Source organism: Xyrauchen texanus, chromosome 8 (genome assembly GCF_025860055.1).
Source record: "Xyrauchen texanus isolate HMW12.3.18 chromosome 8, RBS_HiC_50CHRs, whole genome shotgun sequence".
In the NCBI taxonomy this organism is placed as follows: Eukaryota; Metazoa; Chordata; class Actinopteri; order Cypriniformes; family Catostomidae; genus Xyrauchen; species Xyrauchen texanus.
Window position 1 is genome coordinate 17,529,400 of NC_068283.1, and position 13,997 is coordinate 17,543,396.

The 13,997-nt window shown below is 37.5% G+C and overlaps 1 protein-coding gene across 2 annotated transcripts in view; it reads left to right on the forward strand.

Annotated features, from left to right (window-relative positions):
* LOC127647818 (protein tweety homolog 3-like) overlaps positions 1-13,723 on the forward strand; it is an 82,043-nt gene extending 68,320 nt beyond the window's left edge. Inside the window, exons 12-14 of one of the 2 annotated variants that reach the window (XM_052132295.1) lie at positions 2,990-3,163; positions 5,607-5,682; positions 9,860-13,723. In XM_052132295.1, the coding sequence (XP_051988255.1) occupies positions 2,990-3,163; positions 5,607-5,682; positions 9,860-9,934 (325 nt within the window). In that variant the 3' untranslated portion in view covers positions 9,935-13,723. Of the gene's footprint in view, positions 1-2,989; positions 3,164-5,606; positions 5,683-6,695; positions 6,784-9,859 lie in introns of those variants that run through there. The other variant, XM_052132294.1, reaches the window with a different exon arrangement.
* Positions 13,724-13,997: the final 274 nt, after the last annotated feature.

Consider the following 13,997-nt stretch of genomic DNA (forward strand, 5'->3'; position numbering starts at 1 on the left):
CCATCTGGCACCAACAATCATACCAAGGTCTTAAACACCGATATCTCATTTTTCCCCATTCTGATGTTTGATGTGATGATTTTATGCACTGCACTGCTGCCACACAATAGGCTGATTAGATAATCGCATAAATAAGTAGATGTACAGGTGTATCTAATAAAGTGTCTGGTGAGTGTATGTGTTGTTGTATTGTACTTACTTTTGAAGTACCTGCTAACATCTGTAGTTACACTGTTAAACTTACCCATAAACATAATCCTAATCCAACCCTTACCCTGCACCCTGAATATTGCTCTTTGTTAGTAGAGTAGAACTCTCTTGCAATTTATAGTGTTCTCCAATTTATGAGCGAATCAGAACGAGTCAGATTTTTAGTTATTTGGTCAAAATGGTTCACAAAAGGGTCTGAATAAGTCATTAGCAAATCAGTCTGAATCAAAATGATTTTTAAATACTGGTTTCCAGACATCACAAATGACTGAAAAGTTATGGAAATTCCTTGGTTGAAAAGAGTGGAAACCTGTCTTTATTAAAATATAATGATTTGTTCTGCCTCTAAAATCAGAATACTTTTCTGCTGACATAACGAACACAATTTCTTTGATTTTACCCATCGAGAATGAATTGGACAGTGAAAAGTGGTCTTTATATTTCTCCATCCACCTCTCATATAGAGACCACTTTTTCAATGTCCAAATAATTCTCGATGAGTAAAATGAAGTCTTGTGCTACATATTTTTTTCTCATAAAATATATTTTTTCTCGGAAGTCCGTCACATTATGGGTTGCAAATGGTGTTTCATATTGCACTGAAAATGTTAAATATAACAATTTTTCTCCTGAACTTTTCACTTTGAGACAAATGCCAATTTTTCACCATACAAACTTAAGGATAATTCAACCAAGAATTAAAATTCTCATCATTTACTCACCCGCTAACAATTCATGCCATCCCAGATCTGAATTTCTTTCTTCTGCTGAACTTAAATGAACATTTTTAGAAGAATATTTCAGCTCTGTAGGTCCATACAATGCAATTGAATGGTGGCCAGAACTTTGAAGCTCCAAAAAAGGATATAAAGGTAGCATAAAAGTAAGACTCAGTGGTTAAATCTTTGTCTTCTGAAGGATGTGATAGGTGTGGGTGAGAAACAGACCAATATTTAAGTCCTTTTTTTACAATAAAACTCAATTTTCACATCCACATTCTTCTTTTGTTTTTGTCAATTTACATTCTTCGTGCATATCGCCATCTGCTGGGCATGGAGGAGAATTTATAGCAAAAAAGTATTTAAATATTGATCTGTTTCTCACCCACACTTATCATATTGCTTCAGAAGACATGGATCTAACCATTCGAGTGGTGTGGATTACTTTTATGCTGCCCTTTATGTGCTTTTTGGAGCTTCAAAGTTCTGCCAGCATTCACTTGCATTGTATGGACCTGAAATATAGAACTGAAATATTCTTTTAAAATGTTTCATTTGTGTTCAGCAGAAGAAAATCATGAGGGTGTATAAGATTATTGAATTTTCATTTTTGTGTGAACTATCACTTTAATCATAGATCCATGATCTTCAGTGGATACATGAAAAGAAACTGATCCCACCCCCAGCTGGATGGATGGTTTTAGTGATTTGTTAAAATGCTACATCAATAGCAAAGTTATTGAGGCAGGACTTTGTTTGGTTCCAAGCTCACCTTAAATGGTTATAATTTTGGCTTCTAAATGGGGTTAAAGTAGAATAAACTGCCCTCTCGTTCCCTGTGGCTGAAACAAATCAGTAAAAAAAATGGCAAAAGCATGCCTGTGGCCTAAAGTGGTCTGCCTGTTTCTCATCTGTAACAAAGCAGAGAGCGCCCTCTGCTGCACATAACCGGCACATTTGTTTTTGTTGCCCATAATAAGAAGTTACAGCATTCATGCTGTGTGCATAAGAACCCTGGAATATTCCCCCCCCCCCCAATTATTATTAACCAAGTTTCAAAAAGTCGATAACTTTTCCTTATCACCCTTGTGGTCCCCTCTGAATTTTGCCATTGCTTTTCAGCTATTTGCAGTATCATTCTGACATTGCTCACTGCCAATTTTGTTCCACTTCACAATTCCACAGCGATCCCGATTCACACATTCAGAGAGGCGTTTCAAAAGCCGTTCACAAAATGTATGACATTTCAGTATCTGAAAAGATTAAATGCCAGGAATATTCCCAACATTTCACAACTGATGTAGGAAAGGATATAGGTTCAGATCTGGCCATGAACTCTCACCATTGAGTAATTGACTTTAACCCAGTTTAATCCAATGGGACTTTAGTGTCCCTGTAATAAGTGTATCCTTCATTGCTTTGGGATAAAAGCATCAGTTAAAGGTGAATATGTGTAATTTTTAAATACTTTCTCTATTCCAGCTTAGTATACAGAGACAACTATTAGAAATGTGTAGGTGTATTTATTTTAAAAGTGTAAACAATATTGCTCTGAGGGGCTTTCATAACATTGATCTGTTTGTTTGAGTGTTATTACCAGCCTGACATGGCAACATTGACTCCATTGACCAATAGTGTAAGTTTTTGGGCCTGGACTGTCTGTTTGTTGAAAGTGATAATTATTTTTGCGGTTCTTATTGGTCATGCCAATGGTGCAGATATTACACACTTCACCTTTGATTAATTTAAGGGGTGTTTATACTGACAGTGATTCGCAGAATTGAAGTTACTGAAGGTCAATTGTTTCCATTAGAGTCGATTTTAGGAGACATAAGTGACAAAGATAAAAGCTCAAATCAATGCAAATATTGTGACGACTACCAATGGGGAGTGCAGACAGTAGAGTTCAGTTGCCTCCTGATACAGTTGGATACAGCAGTGAAGTAGGAATGGCGACCAACAGTCCAGCGACTGGACGAACTCTGATACAATTTAATCACTGTCAGGGTGAATGCACCTTTATTTACGCTGTGTTGTTATTTTGTTTGTGTTTCATGCAGGCCTGAAGAGGACCATGAGGAAGAGTCCCTGGCTCATGGAGGTAGGCAGAATCATGACAACCTGTACCGAGTGCACATGCCCAGTCTCTACAGCTGCGGCAGCAGCTACGGCAGTGAGACCAGCATCCCTGCAGGAGCACACACTGTCAGCAACGCTCCAGTTACTGAGTATATGTGAGTTTTACACACACCACATCATCAACAACCAATATACAAGTCACTATCCACAGATTCTATGCAGGATGATCCATGGTGAATTTTGTAGAGATAGATGGATTAACAGTTTGACATAGCCCAAAACTAAAATAAATATATATTTGCCTCTATATAGATCACAAAATAATGTTGCATAAATAATTATGGCATAAAAAACAATGTGATGATAATAAAATAATATTATTATTATTATTATAAGTAGTATTAGTATTAGTATGATTTATATTTATGCAAAGTTGTTTTGTTATCGTAATGGTGGCAAATGTCTTTTTTTTTAATCATATTTTATTTGTAATAATTGTATTATTGTTGTTGTTATAAAGTTGTTTTATCATCAAAATGGTATGCCATTTATATATTATAATATTTATTTGAATTGTATATTTAATATTAATATTAAACAACTATTTTAAAATGTGCATTTATTATTGTAGTGTAGTATTTGTAGTGCATATTTTGTTTATTGTTGTAGTCAAAAATAAAGCAACAATTAAAAATGGGTACTGCATATTTTTAACATTTAAACAAAAATACTTATATATACTTATGTATCAGGTCTTAATAATAAGATCAGATGATCTCTAGTATTTTGAAACTTAAACCTCCCCAAACAAGCTGATCACCTCCCTGCCTGTATTTCTCTCTCCTACACCACATCTGGTGCTCAGGAGCAGCACTGAATATTGTCAGTGTGTTAGAGGTCTTGTGGATGTTTTCAGCAGCTGGGCTCTGATATAAGCACCATATGTGCAGTGTGTATGATGGAGGATGAGGGCTCCTCTGAGAGGAGTCAAACCCTATTGGAGTAAAACAGCTGCATCTCTCCAGCTGTGGCTCTCTGGGAGACTGTTGGGAGTGCACAAAGGAAACAACCTGCTGGGGATGGAGTGATGGGGGAATAAGGTGTAGCAGGGACTATGGTGGATGTTTGTTTCGAAGGAACTGGTATCTTACAATTTTTTATAATTGGTAACACTTTCCATTAAGCCCATATGTATGCATTGTGAAGGTTTTATAAATGCATTAGTAATGTGTCATTGTACACCTTATAATATGTTATAATTTCTCATAAATCATTGTAACCACAATTCTAATACATTATAATACTTAATTTTAAACTTTAGAGAGTAATGCATGATAATAGTCACCATTGAATTTTATAGAAAGTGTTAACAAATATTTTATTTCCCGCATTATTTTAGACTTCCTAAATAGACCTATATTTAAAAGTAGGTTGCAGTTACAGGATTAGAGTAAACACGTTAGGTTATGTGAACCAGTTTCTACTATATATAGGCCTACTGCAAGTAATGTGTTGTTACATCATAATTATAGCATATTAGCATTAATGTAACTTAGGCACAATGGTAATAATGACCAGTGTTGTGGGAATGGCATTATATATAATGCATGTCAGGTAATGAGATAAAAAGTCATATCAGGTTTCCCTCGGTCATGGAAAACCTGGAAACATCAGGGAATTTTAAAACTGAGAAAAGTCATGGAAATGCCTATAGTGAATATTTAGAATATATATATATATATATATATATATATATATATATATATATATATATATATATATATATATATATATATATATATTTTGCTCTGCTCTAAAATATTTAATCAGTGAAATATTGATCTTGTGTAGAGTAAAACCTACTTGCAAGCTATTGTGATGTTCAATTTGTGAGCAAATTGTTTGGTCAGTTGGGCAAGTTGGTCAAAACGCATCACAAATAAGTATAAAAGATTAATTAGCAAATCTGTCTAAATCAAAATTATTTTTAAAATTACATATCCAGTAGTCATGAACAACTGGAAAAGTAATGGAAAAGGCAGGAATTTCATTGATCACAATGGGTGGGAATTCTGTAATGTATTTCTTCATGATTTTAAACAATAATTCCAGAGTTACTTTTAATAAAGAATGCATTACCTTTCTATTTATTTATTGACAAATTGAAATCCTCTCCCATCCATTACAGTATCATGTTGGAATGTACAGTGCATATGACCATCAACATTGCTTAGAAATTAGATTGTACATCATATATACAGAGATATAGACATTGCATGCACACAATGTCAGGAGGGCAAACACTTAGAATATAAAAACCACCTGCAAGCAAAGTATGGCATGAGAGAAAGGAACAGAAAAGTAACTAACACTTTACTTTCCATAAAAAGTGATGCAATCAGTTACTTTTTAGTAGTGCAATAATGTAACCCGTTACTATTAAAAATAACACTCCACAACACTAATAATGACAAACAAATAACCAAGGGCAATACATTTTAAATATATAAATAATATTAATGCACTGTTTTTGTCAAATGTTTGTATATTTGTTAAGTGTTTATGTCTTTGTGTTTGGGGTGCCTGTGTCATTTGCAGGACTCAGAATCCAAACTTCCAGAACCCTCGCTGTGAGAACACTCCTCTCATTGGCAGAGAATCTCCTCCCCCCTCCGTAAGTATTTATATACTGTTAGTGCATAAGTTTACACACCCCTTTCAGAATTTACACAAAAACAGTATAAGAGATAAAAGATCAGATTGTTTTATTTTTTATTTAGTACTGCCATTCAGAAACTACAGAACAGATATTTACATATATCTCACAAGAATTCTTTTTTTAAAGGGTATGTAGACTTTTGAACAGGATCACTGGTGTCAATTTGGTTATTGTTTTGTCTTGTGGAATATATATGTAAACATCAGTCAAATGACTTCATCAGGACAGTAGTAAATACAACTGCAATTTGTATTATCCCTCTTATTATTACTTTTTTATAAGAAACATCTTGCAGATTCTGCAAGGGGGGTGTGAACTTATGCACTGAACTGTACCTCCTCAACGAATGACAATATACACTCACTCACTTATGCGCACAATCATCACAGACGCACAAATCCGAGTCATTTAAACAGCCTGAATGAAAAATTTAGTTTGCTTGTGTAAATAATTGATCTCTCCCACTGTAGTTTCATCACTGTACACAGCAAGTCATTGTAAAGACCTCTGCGCACTGTTCAAATGATTATATTTGTGGATGGTCATGTAATTTAGACTATTGACAGATTTAAGTTCAAGCTGTGATCAGGAAAGAGAGTATTAAACCACATAGTTTCTAAGTAGGGCTTGTTTCCTTAAACTTCACTGACACACAATCCAGGTGATTTATAGCCATAGGTTGATGTGGAATTTGAAGCTGAGATATTTTTAGGTGGTTTAGAGAGGTTGAGATTGACCGGGCTTGCTGATGTGAGTGGACCCCAGATTGGGATTGTAGAGTTGTGTGGCAACCCTCCTTGCCCCCCAAACTTTCACCTGTCGTAATGTGCGTCCTCTAGACCCCCTTGTGTTGGCATGTGTGGGAGAAAATGTATGTGCCCATGTGTATTTCTTAGCTGAAGTTGGAGCCAGTGGTGTCTGTCTGCTCTACACTTTCTTGTCGTTTTCTTTTCTGCAAACCCACACAGTTGTATTTGACTTCCACGGACAGTAACAGCCATCACAGCTGGCAGTTAAAGCCATCGGAGAGTTCGCGCTTGTTTTGGTAACAGCCTCTGCCATTTCAACAGGTACTCCAATGCCCTAATCCCACTTATTGGCCTGCACCCTCCCTATAAGTCGAAGCACAACATTTCTGTCTCTCCTCCCCAAACCACCCTCACCTTGACCCGGGCAAGCTCCCCTTGATCATGGTGTTTCTGTGTGTAGTTCACTGGTCTTGTTATTTGCGGTCAGCATGCTCTCCCTCCACCAGCACTGAGTCTTCACATATCTGACATAGAACCCATATTCTGAAAACCTTAAACCAAACACAGAGAGGAATAAATACATTAAGACGGGTATCCAGGGAGAGTTCAATACAAGTTAAGCTCAGCCAACAGCATTTATGGCATAATGCTGATTACCACAAACAATTATTTAGACTTGTAATATTTTAAACTCGTCCCTTGTTTATTTTAAGAAGAGCAAAATCGCTGTTACAGCACGGCACTTAAAATGGAAGTGAATCGGGCCAGTCACGAAACGTTTTTAGAAATGAATGACAATAAAATCGTTAACGTGTATAAAGTTTAAGTCTTGTCACTATACTTTTTAAACTGTGTGTATTTTAGTGTTTATGGGCTAGCCCCATTTGCTTCCATTTTAAATGGCTTGCTGTAACTGTTTTGAGCTTAACTTGCATTGAAGCCAGAACATAGCTTTACTAATGATTAGCATCCTAAATCTTGTGAAGGAAAGTAACATCCTGTTGTTAGATTCCAAGAATAGCAATGTAGTGTTTTGAGTATTAGTTTTTAGTTATCCCTGCAAGCGTGAATAGTCCTTTGTATCTTAAAAGGAAAGTGTGAAAAAACAAAACTGCAGCCCCTAGCGCCACCAATCATAATCTGCTGTAAATAGCACAACTGAAATGCTGCCATTGCAAAAATTGTTTATTTGCATTGAATTTGCACTAAATTTGAAGCAAAAATGTATTAAATAAAACATTAAACATTTGCAACAAATGGCTGCCACATGTTTGCAGCTCTTTAACAGTAGTGATGAACCTGCAATGGCCAGCAAACCTTTGGCAACACTGTGCATAGTCGGCAGATGCTTGTAACAATATCACAAGCAGCAGCTGTGGGCATGCTTCAAACACGTTCATATTTGCTTGCAGTCAGAAGAGTATACTTAAAATTTCAATTTTCAAAATTGAAAATTCTCTTATCATTTACTCACCCTTATGGCATTCCAGATGTGTATGACTTTCTTATGCAAAACACAAATGGAGGATTTTAGATTAATTTCTCTGCTCTTTTGGTTCATACAATGCAAGTGAATGGGTGCCAAACTTTTTAAGCTATAAAAATCACATAAGGCAGCATAAAAGTAATCCATAAGACTCCAGTGGTTCAATTCATGTCTTCAGAAGAGATATGATAGGTGTGGGTGAGAAACAGATCAATATTAAAGTCAATTTTTACTATAAATTCCCCTCCATACTTAATCAATCTCCACTTTCTTTCACTTTCTTCTTGTGTTTTTGGTGATTCACATTGTTCATGCATATCGCCCCCTACTGGGCAGGGGAAATAATTTCTAGCAAAAATGTACTTAAATATCAAGGACCTACAGAGCTGAGATATTTTTCTACAAATCTTTGTTTGTGCTCTGCAGAAGAAAGTAAGTCATAACATATCTGGGATGTCATGAGGGTGAGTAAAAGATGAGAGAATTTTCATTTTTGAGTGAACTATGCCTGAAGGGCTGAGTATATTTTGGTTGTCCGCGTTGCTGATCCCTCTGTGCACAGTATACGTGATGCAAATTTTGTCATCAGCACCCGCTCGGACTGACTGCCTGTGGCCCTGATTTTCTTGACCCGCGGACGTGGTCCTTGTACAAAGCAGCTGTAGTGGGCATGCGTCGAGCGCATTTGTATCCACAAGTGGTCAGAAGAGTATATTGCCTTTGAGAGTACACTCTTCCGACCGTGACTGAATACGAATGCTTTTGACGCATACTCACTACAGCTGCTTTGCGATACTCTTTTTAGTACAGTTAATAGCAGGCGCATGCACCAACAACGCACAAAGCCGAGGACCGTGTGCACGGGTCAAGAAAACATTGGTCAAGCCACGTGGCTGTGCTGATGGCACAGTTTGCATCACACAACATTGTTCAACATTTGCTGAGGTAATGTACAGTTCAGGACAGTGTGTGTGGAAAACTATGAGCTATCAGCTTGGGTCAAGGCATCCTACCACATGCGCTAATCGAACATAGGTGATGATGTTTAGCTTACACTGGATTTGAATATTTTCACCTGGCAAACTTGCCACAAATATGCAGCAAGTTTTCCCCTCGTAATTTTTACATGAAATGAGCTTGAGTGAGTGATTTGCTGAAAATGTTTGCCAGAAGTTTGCAGCTCTTCACCGGTAGTGGTGAACCTGCAGAAAACCATTGTTAACAATGGACAGTTTGCCACAAAGCATGTGAAAATGATCAGTGTCCAATTTGCAGCAAGGGGAAGAGTGATTTATATTCATGGGGAAAGCGATACCTGATTGGATCATTCAGTAATATTTCTCAGCAAAGCGCTATCTGATATGTCGGAGAAAGTATAGCCCTACCCCTAATAGTAACTGTAACCAATCAGGTAGAACTTTCCTCAAATATAAATTAGTCTTCTCCTGCCCTCCTACGTTTTGGAAATTCACCTGCGTAGGAGCCGAAATGAAGAACTAAAAAGTGATCTTTAAGAATTTGTGTAGTTGAGTAGTCTCTCAAAAAAAAAAAAAATTGACCAGTCAATCATGATCGACGTAATGAGCACCCCTGTTGTAATGTATGTAGTATACGAAATCAGAGACCCTTTGATAAATTACAAGTGTTATTAGCAGGTGTTAATGGCACTCAGCCTCTGCTGACATTTGTGATTGGATCATTAAAGAAGGATGTTAATATCAGGTGTAAATTAGGCTTTATAGTGCCATGTCATTGTTGCAAGCAGGATCATGCATGCCACACTCTTTTACAGTATCAGTTGTTACTACTTTTGTGCCAAAGCCTTATTTAAACTTATGTGTTAATGATTTTGCCATTTATATATATTTTTTTTATATATATGTCTGTCTCCCCACAGTACACATCCAGCATGAGGGCCAAATACCTGGCCAACACCCGGCCCGACCCCAACACCAGCGCATCAGCAAACTAGTTGGACACTGTATCCTCTCCCCATCAGCCAAGTCCAGTCTACATTTCACACATTATCACACACACATCCTTTTGCCTGTTCCCACAGCCTCAGTCAAGTTTCGCCCCAGGCCCACCCATCCAGCCACTTAAAATAGAGAGCGATGTTGATCTTTGATGTGTGCTCTCCAGCCCAGCTGATAAAGGACGTCCTTGCATCATGTAAATACTGCTGTCACCAGAATGTTCCAGAGGCCTCTTGTTTCCAGATGGCCGGATTCAGCCAGAGTTCAGGCAGCTAGTTCAGCAAGGCCGCAGTAGATGGTTCAGTCATAGCTTTGAGTGGTTGTGTATGAGTATCTGTAATGAGTGTAAACTTCCCATTACCTAGAGACATACTGAGTGATGTGTGTATACATGTGTTGATCTCATGCTGCCCTTGCTCTTTTGTGGTGCTCTTGCCAGAGGTTCAGAATTGAAGAACTCGACGAGGATGTGTGCCCTCAGCTCGACATTCCTGCATGGCCTCTGTCCTCCTGTGACCTCCTCCATATGCAGGAACTACTGCCACACCAGGTCTATCATTAGGACACTATCTAAGTTGAATAGCATTTGAAATTTAGCGGTGCTTTCCACAGAATTCAATAATCATGTTCCTTTGGTTTGTGTTAAAATAGCGGTTTTCAATGTAGCTATTTTAATGAAACTGCCACCACTGGAGTGAGATGGGCCAATGTTATGTGAGTTTAAGGCCAGAAACACACTTTAAACTCTAATGCCCCCTAGAAACACACTTTAAATAAAACGCAGATGTGAATACTCGGCCAACGCATTGCCAACACACAGTTTTTGTACATACTCACAGTGCGCTTTTGCTTTACTCTAGTGGAAAAAAAACTTCAGCACTCTAGGGGGCATTAGAGTTACCTTCCAATGTCTGTGCCGTTGAGGCACTTTCCCCTGCTAATATATGGAAATCAGCGATTGTAACATTCTTTCAAATGTATCCTGTGTTCCGCAGAATGTGTTCAGAACGACATGAAAGTAAGACGACATCCACACTAATCCATTTACATTTGAAACCTGCATGATAAGAAACCCAATGTCATACATTTCCAAAGTATGCAGTTATGGAGAATGTTTTTGAAAGTCTTTTCCATTTCATTTTTGATGAGAGGCGTAAATGTAGAGAAATTGATGCGTTTTCAAACGAAAATGGATTGGAGCGTACGTGGCATTAATAATGATTTAATTTTCATTTTGGTGCTGAGCAAGACACCAAATTTTTGACTAGAAAAAGAAAAGAATAAAACCATACTACATAAACCATGTAAAATTATAGAAGCAGACAGTTTACCTTAATTCCCGCTATAGCACCCCTTGTGGTAACACTGAGAATGCCAAGCTAACTTGAATTGTTAATTGTGGTCTGACACATTCCAGAATGCAATGACACAAGTCGTGCTTGCTACACTAGACGCATTTGTATTCTCATATTTGTGTAGAGAATGTTTCAGGCCTAATCTGTAGCATAAGCTGATTTTAAGGAAAGGAATGGTTTGAATTCTATTATCTAATTTCAGACTTGCGTTTTAGGAATGGGAAGTTATGGTTAATAATTGCTGTGTAGCTATTGAAACGCGCTTTGCCGAATGTTACACACATGGACTACATTAAACAAACCACTACAGTATGCCTCACATTCAATCAAGTTATATCCACTGCCAATCCTGGAAATCTTGGAGATACAGAGCTGGATAAACCAGCCTTTCACAAAGAGTGTTGAGTAACCAACATCTGGACTTTCATAGCAGCTGGTTCTGACAACCTTCAATGATCTGCACAACCTCAAACTGGCATTGGCCTCAACCCATTCCTCCTCTTCTTTTATCTGAATTTCCCAACCCTAATGAACCGTAGGAGGTCACTTTGTCTTATGCTGAGACCTTATCTAAACATTACAATTGTCTTCATACTGTCCAAACATGGTGCCATGGGTACCAGCTCTGACAATATGTCAATGCTTATCTGTTCCATTAATCTTGCATATGACTGCTGAGCTACTCGAGTGGCCATGTTGCCACTGGACAGATGTCCTGAAGAGTTAAATGTAATGTACACAAATGTAAACTGGACATATGGACATTCATTTTGCTGTTCAGTTGACTACTTCGACAGAAGACACAGGAAGTGTGTCATCTTTAGTGGTATCTTATTTTTCCTCAGCAAACAAAAGAGAGACTTCTGTTGAAACCTCAGTAACTCATTCTGAAATTCAGTAGGACTTTCAAAAGCCCACAATTTCCTGGGCTCACTGGTTCTCTGCAGCAATGTTGGGGAAAAATTACCAAATTTGATGTGCCGCCACTGATTATATTTCCATTTATGACAGCACAGGCATATATAAAACCAGGCGAACAACTGGCATCTGATCAAGGTTGCAGCTGGAACAAGGAGTATTTTCTCTTCCCCTTCTCCTCAAAAGACCTCTCAGATGTTATGAACTGAATCCAAATTAGCTTTTCTCCTTTCATATGGAGATGCCAGTGTTCTCAAGCAATGGGCAGCGTGCCAATCACCTTCCATACCTCAGGGGTTGTTTTGACATGCGTCCTTATACTGCCAATGTCTCATTTTAAGGACACTGGTCATGTCCTTACCATTTTAAAAGAGCTACATGATCTAAAATATTCAGTTTACAAGCTGGAATGGATGCATGCATGTTGTGTAAGCGCAGACGGACTAATAACAAATGCCACTAATCACATTTATGGCCCTGTCCTAAGTGCCACTGTAAGCCCTTAGGGTCGTCCTCTGGATCCAAACTTTGGTGACATAATGCAACCTAGACTTTGTGAGTATCCTTCAGAATCATAATAAATGGCAAATGGGGCACTCTCCGATCTCGTTGACTTCACAGATTTGCATAAGTACCATTTGGGACAGGGCTGCAAGACTTTTATGAAAACAAGCAAGAACTTCACTGGAAAGGGAATTAAAGGGATGTATTACAGCTATAAGCAAACAGAGCCTTGGATTGTGTGTGATTTAGCTCATACCTGAAAAATCTGTCGCTTATTGGACAACAACTGATACTGTAAAGCAGTTTTCAAAGGCATGTTCATCCTTTTCAATGTGGAGTCGATTCATGTTGCGTGCTACTGACGCTTGAATTGGTTTCTTGATCGATGCTTTTGTGATCAATAATGAGGTCTGTTTCTTCAACTGTGCCAATAACCAACAACTTTGTACCTTTAAATCTTCTAAATGTCTTGCATCCTTCAAAATGTGGACTTTTTATCATGAGCTCTGTGGCATGAGCAGCCAAATGAGACGCCTGTGAACATGAACCTGACGTCATGGGAGTGGTAATAGTATTTTACTCGTAAATAACCATGTTAGTGATGATGCAATCTCGGTTTTTATGTCAACATTCACTTTTGGGTAATGTCATACTGCTACACTGATGTATATACACTATATAAAACAAATGTTTGCAAGAAAATGACCTGTGTCAAGGACATGGATTTGAAATATCATAGTACATTCATTTTTAATGACGTTTTTATTTGGATTTCATAGTCCCTGTGGCATATAGACATTTGTAGACATTTTTAGCAAGCACAGAAATGTTTTGTTCCCTTTCATGTAAAAACATGATTTTGGTCTTTTATCAAGAGGTTTTGATATGACTTCAGTGTAGGGGTATCCTTTTTTTCTTCTTTTTTTCTGGCAATTACTAAAAAATTGTATATGGACAACCTGTGGTTTTGAGCTTGTACTCCATGTTTTCAGATTAAACTTTAACATAACTGATACATGTGTCATTTTTGCTTAACAATTATCTTATTCTGCAGAAGTGTTAAAGAAACCATTTAAGTTTATATTACTATCCATATAATAGTGTCAGGCATTTTGATTATTCACTTGTATTATGTTATAATTGTATCAGATATGGCATTTAGTCAAAGCAGATATGCATATGAAGTCTCTTTGTGACACTACATTGCATTAGGTAAGTAACTGTGGTTACAACATTGGACATTTTCCTTTCTGTTACAGAACTGCACAATTCTCTCCCAATG